Source organism: Sceloporus undulatus, chromosome 4, assembly GCF_019175285.1.
Source record: "Sceloporus undulatus isolate JIND9_A2432 ecotype Alabama chromosome 4, SceUnd_v1.1, whole genome shotgun sequence".
Classification (NCBI taxonomy): domain Eukaryota; kingdom Metazoa; phylum Chordata; class Lepidosauria; order Squamata; family Phrynosomatidae; genus Sceloporus; species Sceloporus undulatus.
In genome coordinates this window covers 123,923,126-123,940,433 of record NC_056525.1, presented here as the reverse complement: position 1 = coordinate 123,940,433, position 17,308 = coordinate 123,923,126, and the positions used below count along the sequence as shown (strand labels likewise).

General features: G+C 37.5%; 1 protein-coding gene across 7 annotated transcripts in view; it reads left to right on the top strand.

Annotated features, from left to right (window-relative positions):
- Nucleotides 1–15,688, top strand: part of RALGPS2 (Ral GEF with PH domain and SH3 binding motif 2) — a 160,848-nt gene extending 145,160 nt beyond the window's left edge. For all 7 annotated transcript variants that reach the window (XM_042465681.1, XM_042465680.1, XM_042465677.1 and 4 more), the window contains 4 exons: nt 3,055–3,147; nt 6,406–6,511; nt 7,651–7,742; nt 9,380–15,688. In XM_042465681.1, the coding sequence (XP_042321615.1) occupies nt 3,055–3,147; nt 6,406–6,511; nt 7,651–7,742; nt 9,380–9,409 (321 nt within the window). In that variant the 3' untranslated portion in view covers nt 9,410–15,688. The remainder of the gene's footprint in view (nt 1–3,054; nt 3,148–6,405; nt 6,512–7,650; nt 7,743–9,379) is intronic.
- Nucleotides 15,689–17,308: the final 1,620 nt, after the last annotated feature.

Sequence of the window (17,308 nt, the reverse complement as noted above, 5' to 3'; positions counted from 1 at the left end):
GTTCCAAGATCCCCCGTGGATAACATAGTCTGTGGATGCTCAAGTCTTATTAAATATAATGACATAGCAAAATGGTGTCCCTTATAAAAAATAGAATATCAAGGTTTGATATTTGAACTTTATACTTTTTGAACATTTTCAGACTGTAGACGCTTGGATCCCTTTATTAAAAAAATCTGTGTATAAGAAGGGCCAACTGTATTTTGAGTGAGCATGCTAAAGTGAACAGGAATGGGCCATTTTGCATCAGAAAATTACATAGCATTTTACTCAAATAATGAAAACTTAAGAAATGGGGTAGCAATAATAGTGAGGAGAGATGAAGCAAATGCAAAGTCTGACTGAATAATATCAATAAGACTTCAGGGAAAACCCATGCATATAATCATAATCCAAGACTATACTACAACTAGAAAAGAAAGAAACTGAAAGATTCTTTGTTGGGATGCAGGAGGAAATTGATCACACACCAAAACAAGACATGCTTGGTAACCATGGCAATTAGAACATAAAAGTAGAAAACTGTCAGCGCAACTGCTGGGGTCCAACAACCACTGTCAGCAACTCAAACGAGTCCTGGGGTTAAATCAGACCCTTGTAGCAGAGCTGGCAATTTCCAGAAGCTGAAGCGTGGCTCCAAAGTCCAATTGGGATGACAGCAACTGGATGTCTTCCAGGAACTGCAGCAATGCAGGAACCTCCGGGGACACACAGCAAACCGATGCTGTAGCTTCTTCTGATAAACCACCAGAGAAACAAAAGTCCCCGAAGTGCTCTTTATTAACAGTGCTATAATACAAAACCAGATCTCTAAAACTCCAAAACATACCAATCCAACTCCTACTTCAAACCCACAAGCTATCCCTTGCAACCCCTGGGTTTATATAGTCTCCAGACCATGTGGTCTCCTAAACCCAGTGAGTTCAGGTGTGTAACCATGTCATGTGTCTCCTGTGCAATCCAGACACATGTTTCATCATCCATGGCTACGTGCACTTGGACACTGAAGTGTCCTTGAGCCAATGAGCTTCAGCTGTGCTGATCAGCCTTGCCACTCTGCTGAATGCTCATGGCCAAACACACACACATCAAGCATTTCCCTGTGTGCTGTGTTTTAAACCTTCAAATCCCTGACAAAAACAACAGGACCAAGAGTGGGGATGTTCTATGACCAGCTAGTGGAAACAATACACTGAAGAACAATATAAAAGAGATGAAAGGATGGCAGATTCATTCAAGGAAGGACCATTTGAAGATGAACTCACAATTTTAGAAAAAGAAATAGAAGCTGCATTGAAAGCACTTGGGAGAAATAAATAATCAGTAACAAACCAGTAGAGCTGCTTCAAGCTGTAGAGACAGAATCTACTCTAGTACTAACTAAAATCTGTCAACTAATATGAAAAACAAAACAATGCCCCACAGATTGGAAACAGTCAATAGACTTTCCAATTCACAAGAAAAGGGACACCAGGGATTGCAATCAATCATTGCATTAATCTTCCAAGCATGCAAAATGATGCTCAAAATTCTACAATAAAAGCTTTTAACCATATATCGAATGAGAATTGCCAGGTGTCTGAGTTCAGTTCAGAAAAGGAAGAGGCATGAGAGATCACCTTGCAAACACATATTGGATAATGGAGTGGACCAAAGACTTTCAGAAGAAAATCACCCTCTGCTTTGTAGGTTATAGCAATGATTGTGTAGATCACAAAAACTATGGTACACTCTTAAAGAATTGGGTGTACACCATTGATTATCCTAGTGCATAACCTGTACAGAGGACAAGAGGCTACTGTGAGAACAGAATAAGGAGAAACAGAATGGTTTCCAATTGGCAAGGGATTTCAGGCAAGAGTGCATTTTGTCATCCTATCTGTTTAACTTGTATGCTGAATGTATCATACCTAAAGGTGGTTTAGACGTGGAGGAAAGAGGTGTGAAAATTGGAGGAATGAACTTCAGCAATTTAAGATATGCAGATGACACCATACTACTAGCAGAAAATAGCAAAGAATTGGAATGATTACTGAAGAAAGTCAAGGAACAAAGTGCAAGGGCAGGTATTATTTTCCTTACCTTGGCTCAGTTATTAATCACAATGCAGATAATCCAGCAAAAAAAAAAAATCAGAAGATTAGGACTTGAAAGGGCAGCTATGAAGGAACTAGACAAGATCCTGAAGTGTCAAGATATATAATTGAATACTAAAGTTAGGATTGTTCATGCCATCATATTTCACATTTCTATATATGGTTGTGACACCTGGATAGTGAAGAAAGCTGATAGGAAGAAGCCAACTCATTTGAGATATGGTGCTGGAGGAGAGTTCTGTGCATACCCAGGACTGCTAAAAAGACAAACAAATGGGTCCTAGAACAAATCAAGCCAGAACTCACCCTAGAGGCTGAGATAACTAAACTGAGAGTCTTGTACTTTGGACATACCATGAGAAGACAAGACTCATTAGAAAAGACAATAATGCTTGATAAGATAGAAGACAGTAGGAAGAGGAAAACCAAATTCCAGATGAATAGACTCAATCAAGGAAGCCACAGCCCTAAGTGTGCAAGACCTGAGCAGGACTGTTAATGATAGGCTGACTTGGAGGTCTCTCATTTATAGGGTCACCATAAGTTAACATCAACAACCAGGATTTTCTGATGATTTATAGATTGTACGCATTTATTGCTTCTAGAGGTTCTCCATTTGAATTTTTGACTTGAAATTTTGCACTGCTACTTGCATGACAACCAAAACAACTCCATCAAATTTTGAAATGCCTGGTACAGTATCCTGATTAGCATGACTGCCAAAGGCAGACATGCAAACATTTTCATTTATCATTATAGTATTGGTATATTGCATCCAATAATAAATGGATGAAGCTCTGTTATAAGCAAATATTTGGCAAACTGATTGTGATAGAAGGGATTAGAGTAGCTAATTTTGTTTTCAGATAACTTGAAATGTGGGTAGGGCAAAAATTTAAATGAATAAAATGAGATGAATGGGCCTCTTGGAGGTATTAATCTGATTGCTCCTTTGCAGGTAGCATCTTGGACAAAATACTGGGCAGCTCTGTGTGGAACTCAGCTTTTCTATTATGCTGCAAAGTCTTTGAAGGCAACAGAGAGAAAACATGTATGTATAATATTATATTACATCTTCCATTAGCATGATCTTATCCATAGGTATAATCCAGCTGAAACAGGTTTTCTGGAAATTAATGTTCAAAATGTCTTTGGAGTCCTAGTTTCCTTTTCTCCTTCTCTCTCCACCATTTGGCTACCTTGATCCTTTCCAGGATAGTGCTCTGCCTTTTCTCCCTTGGCAATAGGATGAACGTTTTCATTTCTCTTCTTTCATCGGGAGTATTGTATGTTCTAAACCCAACTATTTTGCTGCTTTTATTTTATGGATGTTTTGCCTATTTCCCTCCTTTTCTATCTTAGCCTTTCCTTTGAGATTTTCTGCTGTCCAGCTGTGCAGTAATAATTGTGGAATGCAATTTCTGAATCTGTAATCTTCCTACTTTAAGATCCAAATCTATACAGCTGTGTAAGTAGCATTATGAGTTCAGCTGGATTGGTCTTGCAAACAAAAAGCGCATACCAAAGCACAATATAGATTGTAGCTATGACACAGAATAAAAGTAGTCTTGGTAGACCCTCCAGGATTTACTCAGCAGTGGTACATTGCATTAGCACTTTGAATCTTTCTGGGCTTTAATGCATGAACACAAAACTAGTTTATGAAAATTTAAGTTCAATCTCTAGTGAGCATATTATTTTTTCTGACTTCCAGAGGTCAATTACTTTTATTTGGAGTCACCATGACTAATTTTTTTCCAAATGGTTTCAAACTAAGAAGGTTATCTCTACTACCAAGCATTACAGTAGATGTATAAATATTTTTTGCCTTCTGTCTTCACTCATTAAGAATTAAATTTGTTACATCCATATTCATTAAATTATAATACTTTTACAAATCCAGAATGATATTTCACGTTTGGGGTGGAGAGTCTCCTTTCTTTCTATCAAAATACATATGAAACACACAGCAAGACGCACATTAAGTGTTTCTGTTTAATATGTTACCATCACTGTGACATGCATATTCTCTGTGTAAAGAGTGAAACACTTTTAAATTCTGTTTCAAATTAGCAGCTAAATAGAGTGATATAATGAAATTGCTTTCCCTGAGTAGATGGCAGTGAGCAAAAACAAATATTAATTCATGTTCACACAGGCTAAACATGTTGATATGACACTTTTATAGTAGAACTTACTCACAAAAATACATTTACATCACTAGGCTTCTCATTGCTTGATTGTCAATGTTTGATAGTTCACAACTGATCGTGTGAATTACAGATGGCCCTCCCCGTAGGCGGGCTTACCTTCCGTGGCTTAGAGCTTACGCAGAAGGCAAGCCCCAGCAGAAGTAATGGGGTGTGTACCTGCACACACTGCAAGCGCACGCCCCATTATTTTCTATGGTGCTTGAGCATACGCTCTATTCCCCATACACGGGGAGGCAGCTTCAGAACGGATCTCCACATATTGGAGGGTGGACTGTATTTACACTGAAAACAAATGGAATCATAACTCAGAGGTACATTACATGGTTTCCAAAAGGTCCTGGATTCAGTCCCTGACATCTCTAATTAGGTATGGGCTGTGTCCAAGGGCAGGAGGATAGCACAATCATGTTTGGGATTGGCTGTATATACCATTTCCAATCACTTCCAGTTGTGGGGGGAGCTGTTCCAGGTCCCAAACATTTTAACACTGTAAATAAAAAAGAAAGGAAGTGGGGCAAGAAATGTTGAATCTATAGCAAGAAAGGTAATGAGGCAATAGAGTTCAGTAGAAAACCTTTAGGGCAAAGGTCATTTTCCCATTCCAAATTATTATTATTATTATTATTATTATTATTATTATTATTATTAACCTTTATTTATAAAGCGCTGTAAATTTACACAGCGCTGTACATAGAATCTTTTTAATTGGACGGTTCCCTGCCCTCAGGCTTACAATCTAAAAAGACACAACACAAAAGGAGAAGGGAGTGGTGGAGGGGAAGGGGATGAGGTCCAGCAGTTCTTCTCTGCCTCCGAGGCCTGGATCAGGGGAGATGGACTGGAGGGAGGGCTTGGCTTCTTAATGGATGGTTAATCTTCTTCCAGGGAGGCCTGTTGGAGCTAGCCTGCCTCACTAGTAGGGTAATACATATAAAATACGTAGCAATACAGGAAATGATTCAATAAAACAGGCAACAAAAGAACATCAAATAGCAAGTGACAATTATGCAATGGCTGGGAACTCTTCTCTGAACAGGATGGTCTTCAGCTCCGTTTTGAAGCTGGTTAAAGAGGTGAATCTAAGTAGCAAGGTAAAATAACTTAAAATGGCTACAGCAACTTAAAACCATGTACAGTGCGCCTGCGTTATACACGGGCGCGTTTTACGCAGATTCCAGCATCCACTGGAAGCCGCAATGGAAGTGAGGGAGGCGCACGCCAAAAGGAAACAATAGTGTGCGTTTCTGCGGCGTGCGCCCTGCATGCCACCGGCATGCCTCCAGAGGCACTTGAATGGGGCACATGGGGGGATATAGAACGGATCCCCTATATAAGGGAAGGGTGGACTGTACGTGTACATTAAAAAGTAAATTAAACTTTTAACCAAACAGCTTTTTAAAGAGCTATGGAATCATACATTTTTGGGATCTGATTAATCACATTGAGCACAGCATTTTGCAAAACAGGTCCAACCACTAAAAATAAATTAAATAAATAATGTAGACCCTGTGGATCCCTACCTAACTTCATGAGCATGGTTGTCTAAAGTAATGGCTGAAAGGATAACTGGAGGACCATGTGAAGAAATGCAGTTCTGAAGGTTGTGGGTCCCAAGCTTTAAGGGTTTAAGGGTTCACATAATTACTTTGAACGAAATCTAGAATCAAAGTGCAACAAGTGCATACTTTGATGAAAAGACCCAACTTCTCTTGAGGTCTTGAAATTACTGCACAGACTCTCAGTAGATTCTTCTGCATCGGAGAGCTGTGGTGCAGCAGGAAGAGGGACAACAAGGTAGCCCAAATCCTCTAGACCACATTTTCAGTGAGCACAGGGAGTCTAGTAGAAATGGAAAGTTGTACCTCTGCACTAGCAAGAGAGTCACATGATACTCAGGGCACCCTTGCCAATGGAATAATTGAAAAATCAATGACAAATAGTCCCTACCCTCAATTTCTTTGCATTGTAACAGCATAATGGGGGGAAATCTACTTTTTTTCAGGGGGAGTAATATTTAATACATTTCCTGCTGATATCTATTACATTCTTTTAATTCTGTGTTGTTGGGGTTTTCTTGGTTTTGTTATCCTTCCCAGTTCAAGTCTACACCAAGTAAGAATGTGTCGGTGGTGGGGTGGATGGTCATGATGGCTGATGATCCAGAGCATCCAGATCTCTTCCTGCTCACAGATTCTGAGAAAGGTCAGTGGCATCAGTAGTCTTGTTGTAGGGGAGGGCTGTTAGTTCTGGAAGTAATAAATCTGAGGACAACATTGACACTATTAAAATGTTTTTTTTAAACCAACTATCTGGATATTTAGAAATGTTTTGACATTATTTACAAAAGATATACCTGATATTTTAGTCCAAAGAGATTCCAGTGTACTTTGGATTAGGCATACAAATGGTAGAAGCATACAATAAAATATTTAAAAATCAGAAATAGTCATATGAAACAAATTAAAAAAAGAGCTGTTCCCAAATACTTGCGTGACTTTTCCAGTCTATTTCCCAGCGCCTGCTGGAGCTGCTATTTTTCAAATTACATTTCGAAATGTTTTATTTGAAGCATTTCTTCAAGATAGCACTGCAGGTGAAAAGAATTTCAGCCGTAACTGTTAAAATCATTAATGGATATTTGTTCATATATCGAGAAGCCTCTAGAACATTTCATGGAATTGCCTTCTTTAAAAACAATCTGTTTCCAATTTCCCACACTATTGGAAAGTAGCAAGGGGAATACTGACTGCAAGCAGTTTTGAAAGTAAAGTTTCTTCACCCACCATGTTAGTGATTTTGGCATTACCATCCCTACTTTTAGTGACAGGTCTTCACATCCATAATCTCAGAACACAGAATGTGGCACGTTCAGCTGGTCTAGAATATTTTATCAGTTTAAGAATTGCTAGCTACTGTATATGCCAGGATGCTGCTTCTCAGAATGGTCTTGCCTGCTCAGAAGAGAGCTCTCCTCTTTGTGAATGAATCATTTACAATTGTTTATAAAGGTCACAGAGCAACATACCAGCGTGGACAACCTCAGTGAGTCAAGGGCCATTTTCTTTCTGCAGGTTGCACGCACACACATGCACACACTCCACTGCCTTAGTACCACCAAAATTTGGCAGCACACATAGGGCCTAAAATAGCTTTGGGCTGCATGTAGAATGTAAGCAGTGTCTTCTTAAACAACCTGTGTGTGTTAAAAATGTCCATAGGGGAGCTGTATGCTGTAATACATCCAAATTATAACTTCTTCATGGCAAGCTTAGAGCTTGTCTTCATTGTGTTTGAACTGCATTTATGATTCTATTCATGTATAAAATTTGTGGAAAATTTAGGAAACTCATACAAATTTCAAGCTGGTAACAGAATGAATGCAATGCTGTGGTTCAAGCATCTGAGCGCTGCCTGCCAAAGCAACAGACAACAGGTAAGAGAACATGAACAGTAAGTTATTTGGCAACTAGAAATGAGAACCAAGTATTAAGCAAGTCCTCCCAGTAGTGAGCAGGTGTACATTGACTAACCAGTTGTTCCATTCACATTCCTAGGATATGATAGAATGCTTATTCTTTTCAAATGTGTAAATGTATAACTTATATAAGTTAGTATATACTATGGGTTAGTATATGCAAAAAGATATGTCATTTGTATGGGTCCATAATGTACATTTTCAGTGCATGAGGTATCAAAATAACATGGAAGATTTCACACCATTTTCACATATAAGCCATGAAATTACCAGCTACCATTATGTGCATTAGGGGAGATTTTAAAAACCCAGATCTGGTCCTGTGGATTTCGGTAAGGTTGTGCAAGAGAACATAAGAATTTCACCATCAAATTACAGTGCGCCCACATTATACGTGTGTGTGCCTTACTTCTAATGGGACTTGAGTGTACACATTTTTTCCTTACACGGGAGGTCCGGAACAGATCCCCTGAGTAAGGGAAGGGCCGACTATAGTACTTTCCAAGAAGAATGAAACAGGACACCATAGTTTTAATTGTAAATGTATTCATATTTTATCTGTCAAATATTGCATAATTGTTACATGACACAATTTAGCTAATTTTTTTAGATAATTACCCCTGTGAAACTAACTTCTCCTCCCCCTCATTTCCCTCTCCCCTGATACCTATATTCTGATCTTTGTACTGAATATAGTTTTGTACATTTCTAGGAATTGCCTTCAGATCTAGCTATACTTTTCTATATTTTATTCCCTCAAATGTACTCCACTCATATGATAACAAAGATAACCTACTTATCATGCAGAGACTGCTCCCACCCCAGTTCCCAGATAACTTCCCCCAATAATTTTACATGGTTGTTAAATTGCTGTGAAGAGAAATAGATGCCCAGTGCTACCTTCTTGAAATGCTAATCCAAATAGGGGTGGAACCACTGTAAAATAGTGCATCCAACTTTGACAGTCAATTCAGGAAGTCATGTTCAGTAATACCAAAAGCTGCTAAGAGCTCAAGAGAACCAACAGGGTCATGCTGCTTTGCTTCTATCTCTCTCTTCTTTCCTCCTTTCCTCTTTTCCTAGGGGTTATTCCACAAGGTGACTAAGGTAGTTTCTGTGTTAAAACCAGGCCTCAGACTAGATGGAAACAGATTTAGAAACTCAGCTTTATTCAAGCATGATTACAGTTGATCAGCAACCAGCTCATTTACTCACTTTGCCCGAGATGGGAGATATTAATATGGAACTTGGTTTTCAACTATGTGGTTCTTGGAAGCCTCAGCTCCATGTGTTTCACACTTTTCTTCTTTTGCACACCAAATAAAGGAGATCAGAGCCATCTGCTTCTATCTTTAAAGTATTCTGGTAATTGATTTGTTTAAACTGTGGTTGGCTATAACCAAAATGGATTCTAGAACTTGGTAGTTCCAAAGCCATCCTTCAAACTTGCCACAGTTTCCCAAGTTTGAATCTGACAGCCTTCATGCTCAGGGCTTCTCATGGTTTGTTCGCCATAGCAGTAAAACTACATTAAACTCAGGCCACATAGGCCGAATATCTAATTTATCCTACAAAACCATTGCATGTGTGTTTAGGTTCCTGCCAACTTGATGACGTTTGAGTGACAAGCTTCTTCAGTACCTGAACCAAGAGGATTTGTCTGAGGAGTCTGCGGAGGAAGGTCCTGGTGAAAGCATACCAGCTATACTTCTGGGCCAGAACAAAGATACTAAACAGAGTTTCAAACCTCAGAAATAGAGAAAAAATAAGAACAAAAAAGCACTAAGAATTCAGGGGATGGAAATGTAACATGAACTGCCATGGACTGCTACTTAATATTTTCTGAACTGACCTGTGGAAACCACTGCCTTAAAGAATGCAAGGAAAACCAACATGAAACACCAAATAGTATGTGTGTGAATTCGCTGGCGGTGCTGTGGGGGTTAGGTTAAATAGATTGTAGTTAGTTTGCATTTGTGTTAGCTTTTAATTTAAAATCCCGGCTTTCTTCGCAGTTTTTCTTGTTGTAGAGAAGGGATTGTGTCAAGGGCAGGTTTGCAAGGATGTAGCATGTGTGTTCTTGAAGAATGTGCAGATGGTACCTGCATCCCTCAATCTGTTTCAACTTTTGTTGGCCTCAGATAATCGGGAGCGCAACTTAGTATGTTTTGGCTTAGAATGTAAGACCTGTAATATATGCAAGTTTCTTATCTTTTCACAAAGCACTGAATTTGCAGAACTTGATTTTGTTTCCTGCAAGTGGCACAACAGCTGAATACTTAAACATCACACTCTCCTTTTCTTGTCTGACAAAAACAATCTACATGATTTTGTAAAGCCAGCTTTGGGAAGTGTCTGTGGATCAGAACTGAGCTTTTCTTCCTCAATACAGTATATCTAAAACAGGCCACACTCTTAATTCCACAATAAGATCTCTCTCTCCCCCATTGACGCTCTTCCATGAGTTATTTAGCCCTTCATTTGGGGAGGGAGGATTGCCACTAATGACACTGAGATTACTTCTGTCTTCTTACAAATTGAGAAGTATTTGTTATGTGAAATTAGGAATTTGATTTACGTTTATATATATAACCAATCCAAAATCCAGATGGTTGTAAAATAAGCATTTGCTGTTGGTTTAGCAATCTCAAAGTACAAATCCCAGATAATCAGGAAAAAAGTAGTAACATGACACAAGAAAAAGCATAAATGGGATAAAAATAGAATAGGACGGATTAATCTTTATATGAAAATACTTGCATTACATATGCTTTCTTTTCTAAGTCTTTTTGACCATATTCATGAAGAATATCTGGTGCACAGAAGAGTTTTCTTTTGTCATGTTTTTCTATGTGTGCTTACCTGGAAATGCATTGGAATATGCTTTGAAAATTTCATGGTAAGGCCTTCAGAAGGTGAACCTTACCATGAAATGTAAACAAGGCAAGTGTAGGTAAGTTGCCTATTGCAACCCAATCCAGTATATAAAGGAAGAATCGTATACAGGCTATTTATATTTATACTCTATACTAATTAACTTTATTCAGAGATGTGTAATTTTAAAAAAAATCTGATCCAGAATAGAGTTTTACCGATTCATCTTTCCAGAGTCCACATTTTCTCAACAATGTTTTTCCTCCTGGTGAGACAGAGAAGAGACTGGCAGATGTGCAGAGGATACAGTAAATCTGGCATAAAAGGTGTCCTCAAATTGCAGTGAAAAATTATTTTAAACTAACAAAATGTTTAAAATCCAATCATTTTTTCCTATGAGAAAAGTTGTGTTGTTTTTTTTTTAAATAGATTTAATTTGTCCTATTCTGTATTATTGGGGAATGAATGCTTAATTCTGATCTTGCAGAAACTAGCTTCAGAATTTTCAAAAAGGGAAACTTGCTTGTTCTGAGTCACTTTTAGTATGCTTCTTCCACAATAACACATAGGGTGTTTCATGGAAACTTCTTCATAGCCATCAGTATTACTGTACAAAGTTTGCACAACATACTTTCCAGTTTTTAAAATTATTGTGTGTTTCTTTTTCAAAGTAAGTTTTTTTAAAGAAAAAACACTATACGTGTGTGTGCTTTTTCCTCCTTTTTTTAGTTTTGTGGTAGTTAACCCTGTGGCATTTTGGGTTTTTTATGCGTTTAAAAAAAAGAGAAAAAACACTAGTGTAGATACAGGTTTGTAAAATTTGTTTGTAATATTTTTATTTGTGGAAAGATGCAACTGGGAGCCAAATGGTGCTGATCTTGCTAAAAATAGTTCACATGACATTTTTTCACATGGAAACTGCTTTAGGTTTTGACAAGTGGTACTGTGGAACTTGATGAATTTACTAATTTGCTGTCCAGGTCATTGTATACCACATACTCCATCATTCATTTCAACTTTATTCTATGACATAATTCACTTCTGTCTACACAGTCTTTCATAGTAGTCACAAAATTAGTTCATCATATCAAAATCTCACTTTAAAGGAAAAAATTCAGTAAAGATAACATGAAATCAGATTAATGGTTGATTTATTTTTCCCATACAGACTTTTTATATGTTCTTAGGATAAGTTTCAAAGGCAGACTGTGCACGTTATCATGACTGCCTTCAACTGTGTTTTTTATTAAGAGACAAATGTAATGTATTCACAGGAGCCTATTAGTTAAAAATGAAAAACATAATCTTGTTTGTTGGATTAACAGAGGGTTGCAACAATTTCAGAGTTTTTGACTAATTTACTTCTATTCATTTTATGTTTTATCCCACATTAATTTAGGTTAATTTAGGGATGAAGCAGGTGGCCGTTAAAGAGCAGCCTCTGGCTGAGATCAGGCCACCACCACCATTCAAAGCCACACCGGCCAGGAGTCGACCCAAATCAACTCCTTTTTGAGCCAGCTTTTATCCCCCTAGAGCAGCTTTGTCACAGCTTCTGGATGCTTTGGGGGGCATGCATCATTTAAACATCACACCCCCCAAAGCGGCCAGAAGCCACTTTCCTTGGCCCATGCATTTCAGACCTTAGGCCACCACACCAGTATCATATGTGTCTGTCATGGGTCATTTTTCAAGGCTAAGATTCTTAAATTATTTTACATACACGAAATATCCCTTCCCAAGATTTTTAGATTTAAAAATAGGCAAAGTTTTTAAGATCTTCATACATCTTTTGAAGGAACATTAGCTTGTTTATTTTGATAGAATTACTTCAAAACAAGTGTCACATTTTAAAACTGCTAGACCCGTCTGCTTCTGAACAAAGTTTTGTGATTACTGGTACTAATACCTTTTCAAATTCTTGAGGTAGCTGGGTGAGTTTTTAACACAAACAGGAATTCTGACTCAAATTTATTAGGCACTGAAGAACTGAGAATATAGGGGGTTCTAATTTTTATTATATCTTAAAACACTGGTGGTTCGCTATATAGATATATTTGTTTCATGGTATATTATGATTGCGCCTAAGCCTGGTCAAGCAGTGTTTAATATGAATGCTAGTTTTAATGCAGTGATCCGCACAGTTGGAGTGCACAATCTGAGTCGTGTGCTTGAATTCTGTGAATACAAAGCCAAATAGAACATGGGAACACTGCTTGTGCTACTGTGGTTCAGTGTGCATTTTGAGCCAGAATATATTTTCAGTCAACCCATAAATAAGATGATTTAAAACATCCTATGATTATCATAATGCTTAATTCCAAAAACAAACTTTAAAAAAAAATCCTACACAAGTAGAAAAATATAGAATACCTTCCTCTTGTACCAAGTTTTCCTTTAACATACTCCCTTCCCACCTTTCCACCATCTGTACCTTGATTGGTGAACCTCTGTTAGATGGCTCGGATTAGGGTTGATTTCATAAAATCCATATATTCATTTTCCATACAACAAATTGTTAGAAACATTTGTTTTGCTCAATGATGTGGAACTTTTATCCTCAGTCATTTGTCGTTACCATGTTGATTTTTGATTAGCCAATGGGATGTAAGATTAGTAATACCATCAGGCTGATTTCATGTCATCTCTCAGCCAAGCAGTAGATCAAGTGATGGAACAGCAACCAAAAACACTTGACAAATAATTTTTCTGATCTAAGCATAGAGGGGAAAATCAACACTGCAAAAATGTTTTTATTTGGGCATATTTTCCAAAGTAGAGATTATTATAACCCCAAAAGAAGTTTCTGTATTTTCCTAGGTAGAGCGCATAACACCAAAAAGATATTGCACACATTTCTTGTGTAAAATACACTTAAAACATAAATTCTTATTTGTGAATGTTGTTACTAGAGGCACAGCACTACCAGATACAAAGAACAACATAAAAGAATGCTTATGATTAAGTGCAACTCATAGTTTACTTCCAAATTTTGAAGCACATTCCTGTATGAGTGTATAAATCCCTCATACACCAATCTTTTTCCAAATAAGCTTAGTCACGAGATTATCTTCCTACGGCTCTTCCAGTTGCATCTTTTCCCTCATCTTTTTGTACATTTCCCTTTTTCATTCCTAAACATAATTAATCCTGATTTTCTTTCCCCAGTGTGCTATGAAAGGTTGAAGATACTAAGATTGGCACTAAATAACCAGCTTTATTTTCCCCTGAAAAATCAGACTTTCCAGAGCTTGTGTACTCCAGGTTCCTCCTTTGTCCCATTAAAAATGGCTTGTGTCTAAGATTGAAAGCTGCTGTTCAAAATATAAGCAAACATGATAAATCCCTTCAAAGGTGAATACCATTGCCTGCCCATCATAAGCTGATGGGCATGTTATGCCGGTATAAGATTTTTGTCAGTGCCTTAAATACCTGTCTGAAGACCGGGGTGGGTGGGGGCAATTCACTAAGGACTATTACTATGCATTCCCCCATTCATGCAAAATAAGTTTTCACAGGAGCCACACACAATCCCCAGTTAAATGTATGGAATTTGTACAGCCAACAGAGTAGCTCAATCCTCATCTCCCTTTTGTTCTGAAATTCACAATTACTTTTTTTTAATTGATCTAAAGATCTCCGTGTTTAATTGGGGGAAATTTCAATTCATTCCACTCTTTAGTTTTTTTAAAGCAAATATTTATAGTAGATCTGTAGTCTGGATAGTGCTATGCCTCGCGATTGTGTTTCGAATGTCACATAGGAGCTGAGTTTTCACCCAGTGAATGAATGTCTGAGGAAGTCCTCTAGTTCATTTAAAATAGTCACCAAAATAATTTCTGGATATATTTTTTTCCTTGCCAATCTGAGATTTTAGGATAGTAAAAAACAGTTTCTGTAAAATTAATTGGTTCATAAAGGTAGATACTAAACTGTCTTGTTATGAATCTCAAAGTTTCCAATGCCAGTTATCATACTAATGACCTAATGTTTTAAAAAGAAGCAAGTTGTGTCTGAAACCTGAGGTCTAATAGCTACAGGTAAAAAAGCCTTCCGTATTTCACTATTTGCATAATTTAGTTTTCTGTAGAGAGTAATTGCCAAATTACATTCATGAGGAAATCAGAACTATATTCTTTCTGTTTGGAATATTGTTACTCATTTCTACAGAAGGTATTTCCTTTTAGAAACTGTTTTTTCACTATGGAAATCTGTTCAGAAAAAAGATCCTTCCTAAAACATTTCAAGTAGCTTATTGATTTTTCTTTAAACTTAGATTCTGGCAAGCAAAATTAAAGTAGAATAAAACTCAACATTCCTAAATAACAGTCTCCAGACCATTTAGTCACATTTCTTCATTCCTAGGGGATTGTTAAGTAGGATATATCTTTAAAAATAAAGAATAATTCCGTTGCAACTATGATAAAGCACACAAACTGTTCATAGCTACAGATTGTGAAAGGGGGTAATACCTCATATAGAGGTAGGTATTACAAAGATGGGCTTTCTTCAGCAAAGAGTTTGGTCTAGGCATTGTTGAGTAACCTAGAAGCAAAGAATTTATCTAAGGCTCTGCAGTGAAGAAATCAAATTACAAATGAATCTTTTTTCTCCCTCTAGAGTTACTCATAAGCCTGCTACTAGTTGATCAATGGAAGATGAAGAGAGCGTTTAGTGTACTCTTGTCTTTTTTACCCCTTACTGGTAAAAAAGAAATTCATACAGCCATTCAAATAATATTTCAATTTATGTGCACACAAAGTCTACATTATGTTAAACACAAGCTATTTTTAATGTATTTCCTTCTCTATTGACCTGAAGCACCATTTTGATGAGGGTTGAATGCACTATGACCTCTATGAGTGATGTGCAGTTTGGCTGTTCCTTGTCCTTTTTGCCTTCTGATTTTTAATACTTTACTCTGTGTGCGTGTGTGTTTGAATTGTGTGTGTGCATAAGCTATTTCAACATGGCTTAAAATACGAACTTAAAAATACAATTTTCCTACTGAAATAAATTACTTAAAATTTGGGCTGTGTACATTGTCATTTTGCATAACCACATTTGTATTGAAGGAGGTCCCAGGTGTGGAGCCAGCTTTCTTTAAATGGGGTGACAGCTTGGACCAACTAGAATTTGGCTGTCGTAATCAGATTTTTAGCAGTGTGGAAATATATCATTGCCAATAATGGAAAAAAGAAAATACTCTCCTTTAGCTTGCTGTATCCTGAGAGTAGGGATATTTAATGGTGTAGTTGAAAAATATATAAAATTCAATTATTTCTGCTAAAGTATTACAAATACACAAATGATTGCCATACTTTAGAATCTGGAAGCACATTCTGGTAAGTATGGGCTTGTAGAAAATGCCCAGGGTTTGTTAAATTTCCAAAGAGACAATATTGAGAGCTACTGAAAATGTCTTTTTCTCTAGAAGAGGCCATGCCCTTTCAGGTTTGTCTTCCTCAAGCTATGTAGGGATTCCAGTTATCAAAGCTTGGTTCAGAATTGTCCCTAGACTATAACAGCATCTAGTACAAAAATAATAAGTTTCCTGAGAACATTCATGAAACCCTCTCTTAAGGAAGAAACAGTACTTTGGGCCATTATCTTCCAAACAGTTGTTAAAGACAAGATACTGTATTATTCTACATCAGCACTGGAGCTAACATTATATACACTATGGCCTACTAATGTTAGCTTCCTAAAATGTATACCAAAGTCTGGAGGAATCCATATTTCAGCATTGTATTCATCAGACTCCTGATAAAATGGTAAGCAGTCAAACAGTACTTATAAAAATTGTCCTATTATTATTATTATCATTATTATTATTAACAATAACAATATCTTGTCCTTTTCCCAAAACTGGGACTCAGAGCAGCTCACAGCATTAAAAAACAGTACAATTAAAAGCATACAAAAATAGTACATTAAAATAGAATTTAATTATTACAATATCAAAACCAAGTTATTTGTTAACAGAATAAAATACAATTTAAAAAAATAAAAGTTAAAAATCCTTTACAACATTCATTAAAAAGTTTCTGCTTTAAAGGCCTGTCTAAACAGGTAGGTCTTAGCCTGCTGGCGGAAGGCTAGCAAGGAGGAGGGCCATTCTGGCCTCCTTGGGAAGGGAGTGCCAGAGTCTAGGGGCAGCCACAGAAACGGCGCTCTCTTGTGTCCCACCAACTGTGCTTTTGATGGTGGTGGGACTGAGAAAAGAGCCTCTCCTGAGGATCTCAGAGCCCAAGCTGGCTCATACAGGGAGATACGGCCTGCCAAATAGTCTGGACCTGGACCATATAGGGCTTTATAAGACATAACCAGCACTTTGAATTGTGCCTGGAAACAAACTGGCACCTAGTGGAGCTGTTTCAACAGGGACATTGTGTGTTCTCTGTCACCTGCCCCTATTAACAACCTGGCTGCAGCTCTTTGGACCAGCTGAAGTTTTCGAACACCCTTCAAGTAAGAGTGTGTTACAGTAATCCAAACAGGATGTAACCAAGGCATGTACCACCATGGATATATCCAACGTTTCAAGAAATGGGCGCAGTTGGCGCACAAGGTTTAAATGTGCAAAAGCATTCCTGATCACTGCAGAGACCTGGGCCTCCAGGTTCAAAGCAGAGTCCAGTAGTTAACCC